Raw genomic sequence first — 19,625 nt, forward strand, 5'->3', positions numbered from 1 at the left:
CACTAAATTTCGTTGAAGTTATAAACACTTACTAGGTCAAGCAAGAACTGTCATGTTGAAGTCACTTCCTGGATGATAGATCTTTCTGGTTTGATATACCTATCCTTCTAGTTTTTTACTATAAATGGATGCTAATTACTTGCTCAGTTAAATAGCCAGGAAGATTCATCATCCAGTTTGTAAAATCAGCTGGGCAGTACACTCTTATAAGAACATGGTCCTGATTCATGAACTACATACAAGCCACAGCATATGACAGCGGTATGACAGTCTAGTCAGGAATTACTTGCAGAACTAAAATGGCCATGGACAATTTACTCAGAACAAGGACACTATAGGGTGTTAAGAGTGCTGGTGATGAACAATGGACCTGTGTGGCATTACATAACCAATCTTCACTACGAACAGTGGTATCACTGGATGAGTTGTGTTATTATCTTCCCCAAAAAAGCAAATAAAATACAATTCTGTTCTCAGACTAGCATGCACTGCTATTATTTGACACCATGCAAACAGATTTCGCTGAAGGAATCTCCCAGTTTGTATGTACAACAACTTAAATAAGTTGATGCAGGATTCCATTTCAAATAGCATATGAGAGCACACTGCTTTCAAAAGCATCAGAAAAGGATGACGTGAATAATTTAAACAACCAATGAAAATAATAATCAATTGCTGGTCAAGCTAAACCTCTCATATGGACATGAACTCCAATCTCAAAAGGAAACCAAAGATCTTTCTTTTTATTGAAGTTTGCATTCAAATTTATTTCCATAGTTCACGTCACAAACAACAAAGTATATATTTTTTATATGCATTCTTATTCATGTTGTTATCCCTATTCGATGACAAGCATACCATTACACAGTAACTGTATCAAAGTTTACAAATGCTCCTAAGTATATTAAAAAAAATCCACGGGACATGCTCCTGATTCGTGAACTACATACAAAGCTACTGCATATGACAGTGGTATGACAGTATATTTCAGGAATTTGTCGCAGAACTATACTGACCATGGACAGTTTACTCAGAACAAGGCCACTATGGGGCAAGGTGATGGTGATGAACATTGAACATGTGTGGCATTACATGACCAATCTTCACTACAAATAGTGGTATCACTGAATGAGTTGTGCACCTATTTGGTATTCTTTGACACCATGCAGGCATATTTCGCAGGGGATCTCCCAGTGTGTATATATGTGCACCAATTTAGACAAGTTGATTCAAGATTCCAAGGTATTAAATTACTACTCCCTCTGTCTCCTTTGTACTCCCTCTGTCTTACATTTTGAGACAGAGGGAGTACAAAGGAGACATCCATTTCAAACAACATATGACAGGATACTACTCTCAGATGCATTAAAAGAGGGTGACATCAATGATTTAACTGTGATGGATCACAAGTTACAGTTACTTAAACTAAATAAATGGATAGTGATGGATAACAAGTTACAGTTACTTGAAATAAACAAATGGATAGAAAGAGGATTTATCCAATCCACCACCCTAAATCAAGGAAATCTGGGCCATACCAACATCTGATTCTCATGAAGTCACTGGAGCCATGCCTGCTCAGCAAACATGAAGCTGCTCCAAAATTTATTTAGGCTTCTCCGCAAAACACGGAATGTACGGCTGAAATCTTCGTGGCTGGCGGTCTCCGAAAGTGCAGATAATACTCAGTTTACTGGTATCCATATCGTACGACATAAGTGTTTTTCCACGGCTCGCTACTAGGAAGATCAAACTGCACTCTGGATGGATCGCGATCAGCGTGTAGTGTTCGCCGGGCTCATGGTGAGGCCTTCCTAGCATTTCTAAAATGCTGGCAGTACACTTCAGGGTCCATTGTCCGCTGGCATAATCCTCAAGAACCCAAACGGATAGCCGGCATCTACCTTCAGTTTCAACATGCGTTGCGTATAGGCGTCCTTGCGACTGCCCGATGAAACCATTATAGATGGAATCCGGCATTCGGATCTTCCTCCATGTTTTACCCTCCATGTCCACAGTCACCATCCAGCGTATCAGGTTCCCCTCCCAGTCAAAATCGGCATCAGAATGGTCGGCGTCGACCAAATGCAAAGTGCCGTTCAAGAAGACGCATTCTGAATCCTCACCGAGGAGGAGGGTCTTGGGGTTCCACTCGCTCCGCATGGAGGTCCACCGTCCAGTGTCCGAGGAATAGGCCTCCACCGTCTGAATCCCGCGAAAACTTTGCACGAACACAAACACCACGAATCGGCCGGGGGCGGCGGGGTCGAAGCAGAGGCGGGCGGTGTTGAGGCGTGTCATGATCTTGTTTCGGGGCACGGGCAGCACGGCCCAGATCTCCTTGGTGGCAGGGTTGCACACGACGTAGTTCCCGTCGTCGCTCATGGCCGCCTTCTCGCAGTAGCAGAGGAGGATGCCGCCGCAGCAGTGCAGGGGCGTGACGTCGCAGTAGCCGCGCACGCGCACGAAGCGGAGGGAGGGGTCGTCGACCAGCGGCCGGCCCCGCCCGGACAGGTTGAGGAAGCCGAGGGCGTCACGGCGCTGGCCGCCGCCGACGTCGTGCTGGGAGTAGCAGAAGAAGCCGGAGAGCGTCTGCGGCGACCTCCTGCGGACGGCCGGGTCGGAGCAGAGCGCCAGCCACGCCTTCGACACGCACCTGAAGCGGCACAGCGACCGGTACGGCACCCGCGACAGGATCTCCCGGAGGATCTCCGGCAGCAGTTCGACCCCACAGGAGCTCTCCTCCGCCGCCGGCTGCTTCTGCTCCTCGTCCTCCTCCACCTTCTTCCTCTTCTTCATCCCGTACCCCGGTGCCCGGGCTGCTCCTGCTGCGAATGGCAGAGGCAGTTTGTTCGCTTAGGGTTTTGATGAGATGTGGTCCTCCTGGATCCCTTACTCGAGCCGAAGGTTAGGGGAAGGAGAGGGGAGGAGGGCGACAAACCTCGCACCTCAAAGCGCGATGGAGATTGCGGCGACGGACGGGACGACGGCGGCGGCGGCGCGTACGAGATGGTGGAGGCGAGCTGCCGAACCCGGAAGGGGGACACTCTGCTGTCAGCTCCGTGTCTCCCGCATCTTCGGCCCAAGAATAAAACACAACTGCGGCGGCCTCTCGGCCCAAAACGTGTCTCTAAAAAAACATGTTTTTCTAGGCATTTAATTACTTAAGCCAAAATGCATTCAAGATGATATGCCGGCTCAGTCTTTCGAAGGTGCTCATAGGGATACGGTGTGCGTGTGTATATGAGCGCTTGCGTCTGTATCGTGTTAAAAAAAATTTGCAGGCCCCATACTTTCAGTAAAAGAAAAATAAAGTGATGCCGTCACAAAGACTATGCTACAATTAAACATCATGTTACAAAGATTTTGCACTGATACATCTTTGGCTTGCATAGAGCACTATTCTTCAAATATTGTTGCTTCCTAGAGAATGGTGCTTCTGCCCACCACGTGATGACCATGGAAATTTTATAGCGGCACAATACCCCACATGACTCGGCAACCATGGCGGAGGCAATTGCCCTGTGTAATGGTCTGGTCCTTGCGGACAGGTGGGTTGCAACAAAATTTTACTTGATTCAGACTGAATTAGGTGGTGGACACGCCGAAGAACGGAGGCAACTCAGTAAGGGTTGCAGCTGCAGTTTATGAAGAATGCTCCTTTCTGTTCAAGACTTGTCAAGTTCGATCATTGTCCTATAAAAAGTTGCGCATCTTTTAGCTTCTACTTCTAAGGTTTCTGCTGCTAATATGTGGCAGCAGGAACACACATCTTTTATCTTAGCACAATTAGCAAACTTTTCCCACTGATCAATGAATTTGGCAGTCAAACTACCAACATTCCAAAAAAACAATTTAACTTTTATGTCAACCGAATGAAGTCACCATGATGTCTTCCCTCAAAAAACTTAGCAACACAGAAATTATCGTGGTCATGGTCTCTATTCTTTCGGCACGTACTGACAAAACTATTTATAACGTTTAGTCTTCAGAAGAGAATCATTCCAAACATATTCGAGTGTTAGTTTTCAGAAGAGAATCCTACCGATCACACAGGGCCTACGGCTTAAAAGTACTGTATGACCTAGATCTGTTGCATCTAACTTCAGTTCCAACTAGAGACAAATATAACTCCAAACCACACACATAACTCTTATCTATCAGGTTATCAGCAGGTTCCAGATGCCGCTAACCCCTCGCAGTCGTAGCCAATGAAACAACAGAGATGATGGGCCAAATTTTGCAGCAGTGCGGTACAAATAGACAAATCGAAAAACACACATCTCCAATCACGCAAATGCTCCCTAACCATATACTTAAACAAGTTTTAGCAATCCGAAGGCTCCTACGCTTTCTTCAAGTTACCAATCCAAAGGCTAGCTAAATATACACAGCTACATTAACAGTGGCCTACAATGTCCAGGAGTAGACGAACGGCAACACAATCCCCCTTATCTTTCCTTTCCTGTGTAAACATCTTGCTGCAGGTAACAAACAAAGATGGCGATGTCAGCGAGCCACTGCGTATGATGATTAGCTGCCAAGATAACTCAAAATGCAAAGAGGAACAACACGCACAGCTGCTCCTTGTGCCTCGGTCGGCCTCAGCTGGCGTTGGCCGTCTGGTCGTGCTCAATGAAGTCCATGGCCTGCTCCTTGGACACCACGTTGATGAAGCTCACCCTGTTCTTGTGTGTCACGCCGTAGATCTTGTCCGCGACCTTCAGGATCTCCGGCCTGAATGTGGTGGCTATGAACTGGGTGTCCGCCAGGTCGGCCAGACGCCGAACCACGCCTACAACAGGACTTAAGGAAAGCAGCAACAAAGATTCGGATGGATATTCTCAGCAGCAGCTGTATACCATGTGATTTAGCTTAATGAACACAGAAGGCATTGTTGGGCATGCACCCAGCTAGACAGACACTAGAACATTAGATGTATGACATGATATTATGGAGGATTGAATTCATTGGAAAACAAGCATATGAAAGCTCCTCCATGGCGAGGATGAAAATGCGAAAGAAAGAAATAATTAAAAGGATACTCCCGACAGCCGTTCTGTACTGAGGATCCAGAGCAGCATCAATCTCATCAAACAGGTAGAACGGAGCTGGGTCACATCGTTGGATAGCGAAGATCAGTGTTAATGCCACCACTGTCTTCTGCCCTCCAGACAACTGCTTCATGGACTGAGTTTCTCCCTTGCCAGTGAAGGAAACCTGAAACATGACTAAGCATGAGTCTCCAGACAGACAACCTTGAAGTCATCACCATGGTAATTCAGGAAGAGTTTAATAACTTGGGAACAGTTTTTTTTTTACAGGACAGCTTGGAAATAGTATCAGAGCATCATTTGGATTTTTATGATGGATTTAGAATAAAATATGCATGAATACATAAAAGATCTCTGCAAAGAACACATGCCTTGACTTTCACACCAATATACTTCTCTATCCTCCCTTCAGGATCTGCTTCACGAGGCGTGTCCTCATCCATGTCATCATCGGCAGCATCACCATCCTATAGAAATGGAGTGAGTAAGGAACTAGAAGTGAAAGAAACAGAATCAAAGTTGGTGATTAAAGCAAAAGGAAATAGAAACCTTTTTCTTCATCATAACCAGGTATCCGTGACCACCTTGCACTAATTCAGAGAACACTTCGCGGAAGTGCCTTGCAACTCCTTTAAATGTGCGTTCAATTGATTCATCCTTCCTTTGGTCTAAAACTGATATCAACTCTCTAATTTTCTGCAATGCCAATCAGTAGATTTTATGAGATTCTAGTCTTAGGACAATCAAAAGGGAAACAGGTTGTAATGATCAAAAAGCTTGCCTCGTCACCAGCATCAAGTTCAGCCCGTCTTCTCTGCAGTTGTTCACGCTGTTCAGTGAAGTTCACATACTGGTCAAGAGCCTTTTGGTTGACATGACTAAATTGCTTCAACTGCTCATTGCAGTCATAGAGCAGCTTCTGTAGCTGCTTCTTGTTTTTTCTCTTGTACCTATGTTATTGGTGAAAAAAACAAGTTAACACAGTTCATAACACCACCTTATTTACCTGCTGAAAATTACTACAGCATAACAAACACAAGTAAACAGGCATTGTGCAAATGAGTCGGGCAGTTTAGCAGCATAAGAAAAATGGAAACATACGTTTCGAAAGCATCGGCAGGCAATGAGCCCAGATCTCGGATTTTCTTCATACACTCATCTTGCTTGACAAGATACGTGCTCCTACTGCTCATCAACTGTTCCAAATCTTTCGCACCATCTTGCACCGTCTGCTCCAAATTAGCTTCAAGAGCCTGTGTATATGTACATGATACATAACAAGTCAACAGTAGCTATATAAGTTAAAACCCAAGAAAACATTAAAGCTATATAATACCTTCAGATCATCCCTTTGTTTTTTCAGTTGCTCCATCTGTCTTGTATGGGCATTAATAGCATCGACATTAGCTGCCCAAAGGACCATTTAAGAGTTAAGGGGCAACTCCACCTAGTGCAACACAAAAGGAAAAGAGAAGTCAATCGATGCATATATACCTTTCAGTACTGTTGTCGCCTCATCAAGAGTCCTCTTAGACTCTTTCAATTCTTGCTCTTTTGCTTCGACTTCAACAGGCAAGGTTTTAGAATCTGCAGATGAAATTATTGCTTCCAACTCTTTCTGACGCCTCATAAGATTAGTTGACAAATTGTTCTCCAGTTCTTCCTTTCTTGTTTCAATCTACATAATAGTTTGTATTAGTTAATAATGACATCTCGGAAACAAAAGTATGGTTACAAAATTTTGCTTAAACAACCTCAATGCGACTGTTTTTACACGAGAGGAACTTCTCCTTCAATCTAGTAATTTCAGGATTCAGTCGCGAAAGGAGATCTCTTTCTTCTAAAGTTAGCTGGTCAATCAGTTCTGTGCCCATCTCATCATTTTTCATTGCAATGCCAGATTGGATTTGCTCAATTTGGTTGCGGATGTTCGCGAGTGATTTTTCCTGCAAGGTAGATAATATAAGACCGCATTCCATACACAATTACAGCAAGAGTATATAAACAGCAAAGGATCTGCATAATAAAAAGAGGAATCCACATGAGCAATGAAAAAGGGTATTATTACTAGGTACCTTCTTTGCAAGGGCTTTCTCCAGTGATCCCTTTTGCTTCGTTGCACTGGCAATATCAGCTTTAAACTGTTCCAACTCTGACTTGGCATGATCACGTTCAGCGTCCATTTGCTGATGTTTGGTAATCAAATCCGTAATTTTCTTATCTATATGTATGGGGAGTTAAGAAAATTCTTTGATGTACAATGTCTCTCTTGCAGATAAGCAGTAAACATCTAGGAGAAGTTGTAAATTTTTCATCACATATTCAATTATTTATAGGGATTGAAAACAAACAAATAGAAGCAAGCAGCGAGATGTCATGAGTTCCAAGAAGCTAAACTTTTTTGAACTGACAATTGACATATACATATGATTTGATAAAGTGTGGTGGATCCCAGATCATTACCACATACATTTTGCAAGAATTAAACCTACGTGGTGTGCATACTTCTTCTGAGTGATGACAATGAGCAACACAGCAAGCAAGGAATCTCAAATTCAAATGTAGAACATAACCTTAAACTACTTGCCCATTGGACCTGTGGCAAGAAGCAGTTGCAGGTGTATATTTAGCTGCAGCAGGCACTAAAAGGACAAAACATGAGGCCTTGCACTAGCCTCGTGCAAGAGAAACAGGAATATCATTGAACTAAAGCAGGATATCTTTTAACTTTTTTCCCACGTTCTCTAGATGTGCCGTCTTTTTTTCAATTTCTGCTTTGTTGTCCCTGATTACTTTTACAAACTTCAGTCTTGAGCGTCTAGAATCATAGAAACCTCCTGTCATGCCACCCTTTTTGGCTACTTGATCACCTGAGGATAACCACAATGTCAACTTATATGTTAAAAGTAATAATGACAGTGACAGCTCAAGAGCAAAATTGAGGATTACCATCAAGTGTGATGCAATCTAGACTATTGCTGCGTGCAACTCTGGTCGCAGTTTCCAGGTCTCGGCATATAACTGTCCTACCAAAAACCTAACAGAAAATTCTAAGTTAAGCAGGAAAAAGAACCATATGAAAGCCAAGAAGTACACTTTTGAACGAAAAGTTATCAGAAAAAACTAGCTTAGGTGCTTGAGGAAGGGAAGCTACATAATCTGGAGGAGCAAGGTTTCCCGGTAAGTACGTACATATGGCATGAACCCTCTACAGAAGTGCGCTAAAGGTAAAAACATGCATAAATGGGAACGTGGGAGTGAGTAGTGAACACCTTATTTATATTTTTAATGTCTCCAACATGGCATCCAATTGGAAGCTGAAGATAAATTAGAATGAAATCTTCTGTATCCAAACAAGGATATACTATAAAATAATCTGCGATGTCACTCATAACTCAAGTGATTTTGCTGGGTGTCAACGCTCCAAGCAAACAAAGCTAAGATGGATACATGCAACAGAAGAGATGATAACGTGAAGGCAGCATTGGTATTTGGTAATGCAGATGAAGGGTAAGAAGATAGATCAGAACTGAGCCTGAACTAAATTAACCATGGCAGCCCAATAAAAGATGTAGACATCCATTGGAAGGAAAAAATAACAGGAAAGTTTGAATGACACCTGTTCAAAAGCGCGACGATGCTCAGCACGAAACTTTAACTTCTTTAACAATGGAACAAAATCAGAGCTCTGTGGAACATTGACATTCGGAGCGTGCACTCTATTCAGTGGTATGAAAGTCACCCGTCCACCTTTTTCTCGAGTCAATACCTGAATTATCCTTGTCGATATATCGTCATTTTCAACCACCACATGGAACAAGCTATTCACATCAGAAAATATGGGTTATTCAATAACAGAGAAGATGAAATGAAAGTGAAGGATCAAGACAAAAAAGAAACAGAACAAGACCTATTCCCAGCAGTGACCTCAACAGCTGTAAAAAACTTCTCTTCGCAGTCAACCAGTTCTAACACTGGACCAAAAACTCCTCCAATACCATGGTCCCTGATGATTCGGCTAACAGAATTCAGGCCTCTCCTGATATCCTGAGGAAGAAAACAAAATTAACACCATCCAAAGATAGCTTTAAGCCGTTCTTAAAGTAAAAAGGAATGCCATAGTATGACAAAAGAGGCACAGCTCAATATTTAGAAGGAGAAGGTCTAGCAATTGCAAAACCAGGTTTAGGGCTATGCTATATACTCCAAAATTCATGAAATCTGTTGCGACAATAAACACAAAGTCAGGTACGACTGATGTAAACCCATGATAAGATATTTTTGAAGTTGTTAAATGTATATAACAATACACCTAAGCCATTTGATTTACAACTATCGTTGCTCTTCCCTCCAACTCATCGAATTATTCTGCCCCTTACCAGTAACCACAATTTCATACTAACGATGAGGAAATGATACCAAGACCGTAAATGATGATCACAATCGTATGTGCTTTTGGTAACACACGATATTATGTGCTAAAGTTGCAAGCTACCAAGCATGTCATACAAAGTTTAAGGTTCGCTTTCTTGGCGTGCAAATTTTGAGTCAGGTCACCAGAAGTTGCTCCTTTTACTTGCCATTTTAGACACCAGATCACCGATACAGTTTATGCTTTGCAATTCAGATTTCTGACCATTGAGTTTCAGTAAAACTTTCTGTCTAAAGGAATGTTCATTAGTCCCCTCGACTCTTAACAACGTTCAACCCCTCCCCGGGGGCGGGCGACTCGGGAGGCAACGCTACCCCCCCCCCCCCCTGCTGGTGCCAGTGCCCCCCACCAGGCAAAGCCCGGGCGGATCCGGGACCTTGCTCCCCGGCAGCTTCCCCCCTCGAGCGTGGGGGCTCGACGAGGCTGACGGAGCAGAGCTTCTCCGGCCATCAATGCACAGCACACTCAAACTATAATTAATAAATACTCCCTCTGTAAACAAATGGAAGACGTTTTATGTCACTAAGAAGGGAGTGTCCTTTTTTTTGTTATAATTCAGTTTCCAATCCAGCAATCATTCATAGATGCATATCTAAGATGCAATATGCAAGTGTGTACATAGGAACAAGAATGGAATCATTGGAAATTAGTGAGTCAGTAGCAGTCAGAAATGTTAACAATAGAACATGTGAACAACTAAATGATTTCCATACCCCAGGTGTTGCATGGTCCAAACTCTTCTGTGCCTTCACAAGATCTTCCTTTAGCCTATCGATTTCAGCTGTCACACTATTTTCCTCCTTCCAAAATGATCTGTGAAAATTTATTTGAACTAAGTATATATAGTCTAAAGCTACACATCTTGAATCAAATCACAAGGTTATGAATGCTAAGAAATGTGCATACTTCCTTTCATCTTGAAGTGCATTTTTCTGCTTCGTGAAGTCATTGTGATTCTTTTGCTTGTCTGCAAGAACAGCCTCTAACTTGCTTGATTCACTTCTCCGAGATTCAATGTGGTTTGTCAACTTATTAATTTCGTCTTTAAGCTTCTGACTTTCATCTTGAAGTAAGCTTTCCTGTCATAAAAGCAAAAGTGCAGCCCACGGACCAGCTATGCATCAACAATGGAAATGTGAAAGCTAAAAATAGGAATGATTATATCTTGACTTGTGGCACTAAACTCGTATATCATGACATAACCTGAAATGGATCAAACTACCACCTCTGATCCACAAATAAAGTCATTTTAGAGTTTTACCAGTCAGGCATTTCTAAATTTGACCATCTATAAAGAAAAAAAATACTAACATTCAAATTATCAAATTTACATAACTAGATATATCATGAATTGAATTTTCAAATTTAGAATTATTTTTATGTGAGGCACCATATTTGCACAGAAATTGATGGACAGAGTACCATATTGAAGAATGTGTCATGTCCTAAAAGACTAATGCTTTGGACTGAAGGAAGTAATACACACTCTAATGTACGGTGGTTCAGTGCAGATTCAAGCGAACCCAAGTAATAAGTAGAATAGCACATCAAAACGAAGGTCAAGAATGAAATTTCAAGTATCAAACAGGTAACTGGTTGAATACCTGCTTTCTATTTGATAAAAGTACACGCTCAAGATCATGAATTTCTTTCCGAAGCCACTCATCTCTGGCAGCCTCATTCTTAAATTGAGTTGCCCTCCCCTGCTTTTGGTACAATATACTCAGCCGCTTCTCGCGGTCCATTATACTATCCCCACAAAATGATGCGTCAATATGAATATCTATCAACAAGTCGAAAGTATATATGTGTATATTATATTTTACCTTTTTGATATATCTTCCTCTTCCTTCAATTTGGCCGCATGCACCTTACTAATTTGAGCCAATTCAGACTTTGACTTTTCACTTTCTTTCCTCATACTATTTAACTCCCTTACGGCTTCATCCTGCCGATAGATCTTTTAAGTCCGGCAACGAAACAAAGTTACTCAACATCATGAGAAAGATCAAGCATGGCATACCTTTGCTCGTTTTTCACTTGAAATTCTGTCTTTTAAATCTCTCAGATCAAGTTCAATCTGAGAAACTACCTTTAGTGCTTCAGTACGCTTCTTCTCTGCATCGTCCTTTTCAGACTTGGTTTCATTTATCCCTTTAGTAGAGGCTTTTATTTCTTTCTCCAAACTTTTGACCCTCTCACGTAACTCTACCACTTCATTGTCCGCTTGAGACATCCTTTCAGAAATTTGTCTTCGATTATCATCCATCTAACAAGAAATAAATCAAATGTAGTGGGTAGAATAAGCATTATAGGATACAGCAGGATCAATGATATCAGAAAGTTTGGTCTAGAATATCTCATTTCGGAGATAGTGCCAAGGAGATGTAGCATATATTATGGCATAGCAAGCAAGCAGTGATAGCAAGAGAATGTTTACAGGAGTGTATGGTAAAGCATGTTACAATCTTATAGGCACAGGCATGCTACTGAAGAAATACATGTAACGTTTGGCAAAGGAAATAGAGGATAGCATCCACTGACAATTATTTGTCTGAATAGAACTATGTAAGATATTTCTATTTATTTTATTTATTTATCACCTAATTGCTCAGTTTCCAGGGGAGGTGAGACGAAACCAATTTGCATCAATTCACAGGAAATTCACTAACAAGGCTGGCTGGGTAACAGAACACTAGACATGTGTATATGAAATGACATTTTTTTTACTATTTTATATTTCCACTGGTTACAAAAACAATCAATAAAACACCAGAGACATTTGCTCAAGAAATGAAATATGAAGAGGCTGTTTGGATTGCGCCAGGGTCCGCCTCAGCGCGCCAATTTATTGGTGGCCGATTCCACCGCCCACATCTCGCCAACAAATTGGTGCTGGATTGAACTAGCAAGGCAGAGCAGGCCAGGGCGTACCAATTATTTGGTAGCTATCCAAACACATACACTATGCATGGTCAACACCAATATTTTGGATGGGCATCTCAGGGCGTAGATCCAAACAGCCCTGAACTTACCAGTTAACACTACCTTCATCCATCAAATAACAAAATAAATATTTCAAAAATAGTGCCTTGTATGCTCTCTTGAGAATCAAGTTACACAGCTGTTAAAGCAGCTGCAGAACAGGACACTGGGCTTTCAGAAAACATTTCTAGTTTTCCACACCAAGTTCTTTGGTCTTGATGAGAGAGCACCACAAGGTTCTTCCATGAGTGATATACAATAGAAAAGATACTCGGGTGGTCATCTGAGTGGGAAATGTTAATGGTTTGTTCATCAAAACTCAGCTGAAGGATCATCTGAGTGGGAAACGTTAATGGTTTGTTCATCAAAACTCAGCTTAAGGCATTCACTCATAAGACAGACTATTAGAACTTGCCTAACAGAACACAATAATACCCAAAGTAAACATACATAACAAAAAGGGCGAGTATTACCGAAGCTAATTCATTTCTAGCATCATTTAGTTCATGGTCCAGTATAGTATATTCAAGTGATCTTCTCTGTTTGTCCAGCTGCTGGTACTTCTTTAGTTCCTCCTTCTCTTCATCAAGTTCTCTCAGTCTCTCCTCCAGGTAGCGGACAACTTGATCAATCTGCTTCCTTTTATTGGCTGTTAATGAAGTTAATGGACATGTCAGCAGGCCACTCAGAAAGATTATAGAGATACTTTTGGTGATTTAAACTTGCCTGTTTCTTGCATTATTTTCAAGCTCTCCCGACGTCTATCTTCATAAACACGCGTACCACCAATCTCTTTGAGAAGATCCAGTCGTTCAGAATCTTTCATTAGAGTAAGGGATGCAATCTAGACATGCAAAAATTGTCAATATTATATCTGAACAAATCCTGGGAACAATCAGATGAATATTTATTACCTTTCCTTGCTGTACAACATAGTATGGATTAGATCGAGAGAAACCAGCGCTCTCCAGCAGATTCATGACTTCAGTTTTACTGAACAAAACAGCAATAAAAAGTGGAGCTGAGCAAGAGACAAGGTACAACACTGTTTTACTGGTTTAGGGCATAAGCCAACATACCTGACATGTTTTCCATCCAAGTAGTATTCATCCTTCTTTGAAGCAACTGTCCTTCGCAAGCGTACCTCTTCTTTATCAACCTGCAGCCAAATTTCATAATTTAGAGGGCTACTGCAAAATCTACGTGCTGATGTGTTGCTCTGGACAAACCGTATAAGTGGAGCAGAGTAGTTTTTATTATGATAATGATATGCATGCACTCATATGGATGATGTGGGTATTGACACTTTTACAAGTGAAATATGCAGCTTGAGACTGAAGTGGATGACTTTAATCAAATACCAACACTTAATAAACTAGAGGACTTACTGGAATACGGTTGTCTGAATTATCAAAAATTATCTCGACAAAAGCAGATACGACTGAGTGTCCAGCACCTTCCTGGCAATGGTTATTAGTATCAAACACCAGTCACCTATTTTAAGTATTCAGATTGATCAATGAAGGAGAAGGCATACATGGAGAAGAGCTCCCCTGTCCTCACTGCGCAGGTTCTGAAACATGTCACTCAGGACAAAGCGTATAGCTACAGCATTCAGCACGGTGAAATTAGGATGGGAGTAGCACACAAGCGTCAATAACCATAAGAATGAATAGTAATTCAGCAGATGTTTTAAGGCATTACCATGGAAAAAATTTGATTTGCCAGATCCATTTGCACCAACTGCAACAAACAGTTAAATCAATGTTAGTGCATTAGCAGCACAAAAACTATGTGATGAACTCTAAAGTGGACTTCTATGATACTTGCAATAAATTGATACTTCGGTACTTAACCAAATATGTCATCAGGAAAGACAAAGAATGGAAATCGCTACCATGCAAGCCAATAATGAAAGCACGATAGAGTTTTAACAGAAAGAAGTCATCACAAGAGCACATTTCATTTATTTAATTCGAACGTGCATGTGATGGCTATGCAAATCTAGAGAACGATGTAAAATGTCAGAGAAACACTGAACAATGACTTGAGTCTTGGATCAACATCTAGTAAGTATGTGATTAGCTAACTACATAAGGATTATCTGGTCCAGGCCCCAGAGACCTGGAGGTGGCTGTTTGACAGGCTGACAGTGACAACACCTTAAGTTACCATGAGGCAGCTGACAACCGAAACACATGAACCTCAGAACCCTATGGCCAAGTTCATTACAGAGAGAGGAAGATTACCGACTACGTTAACTTTGGGGCTGAAAGGTTCTGTCGAGGTCTCCTCCCTGTAGCTTTTAAACCCTTCGATTATAACCTGCACAGACAGCTCTTACGTCAAGAGGATGAAGCAGTGACATGATAAAAAAATGGTACAGACAAAGTCATTCTGAAGCTAGCACAGTTACCTTCTTTATATACATGGCTAAGACGGGGAGAGATCACACCACCATTAATTCCTGCAAACAGAGGAAGACCACTCGTGAATAGAGCATCAGGGTGAACTAAAACTCTACAGGCCGGCTGGCAAATGTGTGAGCAAACAACCGTGCTAAGGTGGTGCTCTGGTTTGAAGCTGCAACCGCGACCAAAATTAATGTGGATGGATTACAGTGGTCCGGTTTTTCCAGTAGAATTGAGCATAGCAACTAAGGTTTTTCCAAGTTTTCCTGGTCCGGCTCGAATTAGGGGTGATCATTATTCAGCATCTCAGAAACCAAGAGCTGAACGAAACAGTCACAAAATGCCGCACAGACCCGTCAGACAGCGCACCGCTGCCTCCGATTTCCAGGCACGGATAGATCAATCCAACAGACCAAAGGGCTGCCAGCAACTATACATGACTGCGCCAACAAATAACTCGTGCAGGGTAAGGAAGCAGCAGCCCGAAGAGCGCATCCTACTGCACTACACTACGCCACACACCCGCGTGTAAACCACTCCAGGATCCCAGGAATTATCCACCACGAAGGAGCCCGGGGCCGCGAATCGCCGTTCCACCCGCGGCCGCGAGAGCGAGCCCGGAGCCCCCGCCCGTCAGATTCGGAACTAGCGGGCTAGCTAGGGTTTAGGGCGCGGGCGCGGGGCGAGCGTTCGCCCGCGCGGGAGGCCGACGGGGGGAGAAGCGGGGGGTCGCGAGGGGCGCGGGGCGGAGCTGCGGAACCGGAAACCCTAGCTGGCTAGCTTGGCTCAGGCGCGCCCGGGCTTGGCGGCGGAGGGAGGGGGAGAGCCCTGGCGCCTGCCTCGAGGACCCCGTGGTACGCGCTCGGACCGCGGCGGCTGCTGGCTGCCGTGTACGGAGAGGGGGAGGGGGAGGAGGGATTTACCTCGCCGGAATGGCGGTGGGAGCGGGCGAGCGAGCGTGCTCCACTGGGCGGGAAGCGGAGGCGGAGCGGAGCGGGAGGGGGGGAAGAAGGAGCGAGAGTCCAGTCCAAGAGGAGTCGTCGCGCTGCTCTGCTCTGCTCCGAAACGAGACCAGAGGAGGAGAGGGCCAGCCGGCCAGGCCCAACGTCAACGTGCACCCGGTTCTTCCCGTGCTGGTCTGGGTCTGGGTCTGGTTCGACCATTCCAGTCCAGGCTCCGGTTCCATTCGAATCACCTCTGTTTATTGAGCTTCAGATTCAGATATCAGATCTTTTATTATTTTTTTGAAGTGAATCCATGGGTGATTCGAATCCCATCAAAGTTGAAATAAACAGGGTCGAATCTAGAATCTGAAGCAAACAACTATTTTGTGTGAGCTTCAACAGTCATTTTGTTTCAGATTTAGATATCAGATTCAGCTTTGTCAGTGAAGCTGGATGTAGAAGATAAAACAAAAAAGCTATTCCGAATAAGCTTTGTCGGTGAAGCAACATCTTAACTCATGCCGTTGTCACTGCAATTGCCTGAAGCATCTCAAAGTGTGCTTCAGTGGCGAAATTGATTCCGTGAATCGGCTTTACAACTGAAGCGAATCCATATGTGATTTGAGTCCAATCAAACCTAAAACAAACTATAGACCGCATAAATCAACTCTGCCAGTAAAGAGAATCTATAGGTGTTTTGAATCCAATAAAAAACGAAACAAACATGCCCCTCCTCTTGTGGATAAAACATTGGTTCCAAATTCAAATTTGAACCACGTGCTCGAAGACAAAATTGAAAGGATAAGGTAGCAGTACGATGCTGGTCCGCCGTGGTTAGGGTTTCTCTAGAGGCGATTGGGAGCCTGCATAGGGTTTCCAAAACTCGTGGGTGACTGTTCTTCGACGGCGACGATGATTGCGGCAGTAGAGTCCGTGTCTGGTGGCTAGGTTAGGGTTTTCTCTCGAGTGAGAATGTTGGTTTGCATGTGTGAGGAAGAAGGCATTAGAGGAATCTTTTTCAAGGACGCACACCTCAAGAGATCTCCTGCGGGTGCAAAGTTGCTGGAAGAAACTATCGGATTGGATGAGAGGGTTGGTATTGACAGAGAATGAAGCATGGGGAGTCACTACAGGAATCAGCTACTTTGCCGTCCGCCAAGGCAGACGGCAAAGCCTTTGTCGTCTGCCGCAGACGGCAAAGGGCTCCGGCAAAGATAGGATCGGTAAAGACCTTCTTTGTTGTCTGCTTTTTGAAGCGGACGGCAAAGGGGCATTTGCCATCAGCGGTTGACGGCAAAGAAAGGCGACGGCAATTAATTCGTTGTTAGTCCGTTAGGTGGCTAACGGCAGTCTTTGTCGTCCGCCAGCTGACGGCAAAGAGCATCAGGCCTTTGCCGTCGGCCAAATGACGTCAGGTGGACGTCACTGCCCACCAAGGCTTTGCCATCCGCCACTGTAGGCAACTGCGGTTATCCTTTGTCGTTTGCCACTGTAGGCAAAGGTTTTGCCGTCCGCCACTGTAGGCAAACTGACCAAATGGGTCAGCTCCCAGGAAACACAGGTGGCTGCCACGTGGCTTCTTTGCCGTCCACGGCGGACGGCAAAGAGCCCGTTGCCATCGGTGGCAGACGGCAAAGAGCCTGCATTATTTCACAGGGCTATTTCACAGCAAACATATGACATGTCCAGCACATAAGTTTCATCGTACATACATATAGTTCCATCCATTCATACATAGCAAGTTGCACATACACATTGTTCCATCGATATCCACACATATTACAATGCAAAGTTTCATGAAGATAGCAAGTTCCATCATAGCAAGCTAGAAGAATACTAGAAGAGAATGAAAGAAAAAAACAAGCACTCCATCATAGCAAGATAGCTTCCGTGAAGTGAATGAAATCTGCAAAATGGCAAATAAGAAAGTTAGAAAAAGGTGACTAGAAGAAGAAGACTAGAAGAAGAAGTATATGTCATTTATGAGCTAACTTAGGTGAAATGGATCATTTATGAGCTAACTTAGTTGAAATGGATCGTTTATGAGCTAACTAAGGTGAAATGAATCATTTATGAGCTAACTTAGTTGAATGGATCGTTTATGAGCTAACTAAGGTGAAATGGTGTAGGGGAACGTAGTAATTTCAAAAATTCCTACACACACGCAAGATCATGGTGATGCATAGCAACGAGATGGGAGAGTGTTGTCTACGTACCCTCGTAGACCGAAGCGGAAGCGTTGATGCAACGTAGAGGAAGTAGTCGTACGTCTTCCCGGTCCAACCGATCCAAGCACCGTTACTCCGGTACCTCCGAGTTCTTGGCACACGTTCAGCTCGATGACGCTCCCCGGGCTCCGATCCAGCAAAGCTTCGGGGAGGAGTTCTGTCAGCACGACGGCGTGGTGACGATCTTGATGTTCAACCGTCGCAGGGCTTCGCCTAAGCACCGCTACAATATGATCGAGGTGGAATATGGTGGCAGGGGGCACCGCACACGGCTAAGGAATGATCTCAAGGATCAACTTGTGTGTCTAGAGGTGCCCCCTGCCTCCGTATATAAAGGAGACAAGGGGGAGGGGCTGGCCGGCCAAGGAGGGCACGCCAGGAGAGTCCTACTCCCTCTGGGAGTAGGATTCCCCCCCCCCCCCAATCCTAGTTGGAATAGGATTCCTTAAGGGGGGGAAAGAGAGAGAGGGGGCCGGCCACCTCTCCTTGTCCTAATAGGACTAGGGGAGGGGGGAGGCGCGCAGCCCACCTTGGGCTGCCCCTTTCACCTTTCCACTAAAGCCCACTAAGGCCCATATAGCTCCCGGGGGGTTCCGGTAACCTCCCGGTACTCCGGTAAAATCCATATTTCACCCGGAACACTTCCGATATCCAAACATAGGATTCCAATATATCAATCTTTATGTCTCGACCATTTCGAGACTCCTCGTCATGTCCGTGATCACATCCGGGACTCCGAACTAACTTCGGTACATCAAAATGCATAAACTCATAATAATTGTCATCGTAACGTTAAGCGTGCGGACCCTACGGTTCGAGAACAATGTAGACATGACCGAGACACGTCTCTGGTCAATAATCAATAGCGGTACCTGGATGCCCATATTGGCTCCTACATGTTCTACGAAGATCTTTATCGGTCAGACCGCATAACAACATACGTTGTTCCCTTTGTCATCGATATGTTACTTGCCCGAGATTCGATCGTCGGTATCCAATACCTAGTTCAATCTCGTTACCGGCAAGTCTCTTTACTCGTTTTGTAATACATCATCCCGCAACTAACTCATTAGTTGCAATGCTTGCAAGGCTTATGTGATGTGCATTACCGAGAGGGCCCAGAGATACCTCTCCGACAATCGGACTGACAAATCCTACTCTCAAAATACGCCAACCCAACATCTACCATTGGAGACACCTGTAGAGCTCCTTTATAATCACCCATTTACGTTGTGACGTTTGGTAGCACACAAAGTGTTCCTCCGGCAAACGGGAGTTGCATAATCTCATAGTCATAGGAACATGTATAAGTCATGAAGAAAGCAATAGCAACATACTAAACGATCGGGAGCTAAGCTAATGGAATGGGTCATGTCAATCAGATCATTCAACTAATGATGTGATCTCGTTAATCAAATAAGAACTCTTTGTTCATGGTTAGGAAACATAACCATCTTTGATTAACGAGCTAGTCAAGTAGAGGCATACTAGTGACACTCTGTTTGTCTATGTATTCACACATGTATTATGTTTCCGGTTAATACAATTCTAGCATGAATAATAAACATTTA

The 19,625-nt window shown here is 43.7% G+C and overlaps 2 protein-coding genes across 5 annotated transcripts; both read right to left on the reverse strand.

Moving 5' to 3' along the window:
- Positions 1-1,345: 1,345 nt before the first annotated feature.
- On the reverse strand, positions 1,346-3,119 carry LOC125531700 (F-box protein At5g07610-like). 4 transcript variants are annotated; one of them, XM_087532954.1, is made up of 2 exons: positions 2,949-3,119; positions 1,346-2,825 (listed from the first exon to the last, which is right to left on the reverse strand). In XM_087532954.1, exon 2 carries the CDS (start codon positions 2,797-2,799, stop codon positions 1,606-1,608), a length of 1,194 nt encoding a protein of 397 aa, XP_087389080.1. In that variant the 5' UTR covers positions 2,800-2,825; positions 2,949-3,119; the 3' UTR covers positions 1,346-1,605. The 4 variants fall into 4 exon arrangements, with proteins under 4 accessions (XP_087389080.1, XP_087389076.1, XP_087389073.1 ...); XM_087532950.1 differs by having other exon boundaries at positions 2,942-3,115; XM_087532947.1 differs by having other exon boundaries at positions 1,346-2,828; positions 2,949-3,114.
- Positions 3,120-4,212: 1,093 nt separating this feature from the next.
- TTN7 (Structural maintenance of chromosomes (SMC) family protein) lies at positions 4,213-15,967 on the reverse strand. Its single transcript, XM_087532942.1, has 30 exons — positions 15,806-15,967; positions 14,888-14,938; positions 14,721-14,796; positions 14,176-14,214; positions 14,009-14,076; positions 13,860-13,931; positions 13,551-13,630; positions 13,386-13,464; positions 13,198-13,315; positions 12,945-13,120; positions 11,510-11,755; positions 11,313-11,434; positions 11,091-11,235; positions 10,393-10,565; positions 10,200-10,299; positions 8,965-9,101; positions 8,674-8,875; positions 8,004-8,091; positions 7,771-7,924; positions 7,130-7,277; positions 6,809-7,000; positions 6,549-6,732; positions 6,391-6,461; positions 6,156-6,307; positions 5,836-6,004; positions 5,604-5,750; positions 5,426-5,521; positions 5,046-5,220; positions 4,579-4,795; positions 4,213-4,481 (listed from the first exon to the last, which is right to left on the reverse strand). Exons 2-29 carry the CDS (start codon positions 14,900-14,902, stop codon positions 4,605-4,607), a joined length of 3,615 nt encoding a protein of 1,204 aa, XP_087389068.1. The 5' UTR covers positions 14,903-14,938; positions 15,806-15,967; the 3' UTR covers positions 4,213-4,481; positions 4,579-4,604.
- Positions 15,968-19,625: the final 3,658 nt, after the last annotated feature.

The sequence above is a fragment of the Triticum urartu genome, chromosome 1A, assembly GCF_056163025.1.
Source record: "Triticum urartu cultivar PI428250 chromosome 1A, HENAU_Tu73, whole genome shotgun sequence".
Taxonomy (NCBI): Eukaryota; Viridiplantae; Streptophyta; class Magnoliopsida; order Poales; family Poaceae; genus Triticum; species Triticum urartu.

What these genes read in the sequence shown, in the direction of transcription:
- LOC125531700 (XM_087532954.1), bottom strand. Translation starts at nt 2,799, where the DNA reads ATGAAGAAGAGGAAGAAGGTGGAGGAGGACGAGGAGCAGAAGCAGCCG.
- TTN7 (XM_087532942.1), bottom strand. An exon ending in GCACTTCAAGATGAAAGGAA is followed by an intron (nt 10,300 to 10,392) that starts GTATGCACATTT and finishes AAATTTTCACAG; the next exon opens with ATCATTTTGGAAGGAGGAAA. An exon ending in AACAAAGGGATGATCTGAAG is followed by an intron (nt 6,308 to 6,390) that starts GTATTATATAGC and finishes ACATATACACAG; the next exon opens with GCTCTTGAAGCTAATTTGGA.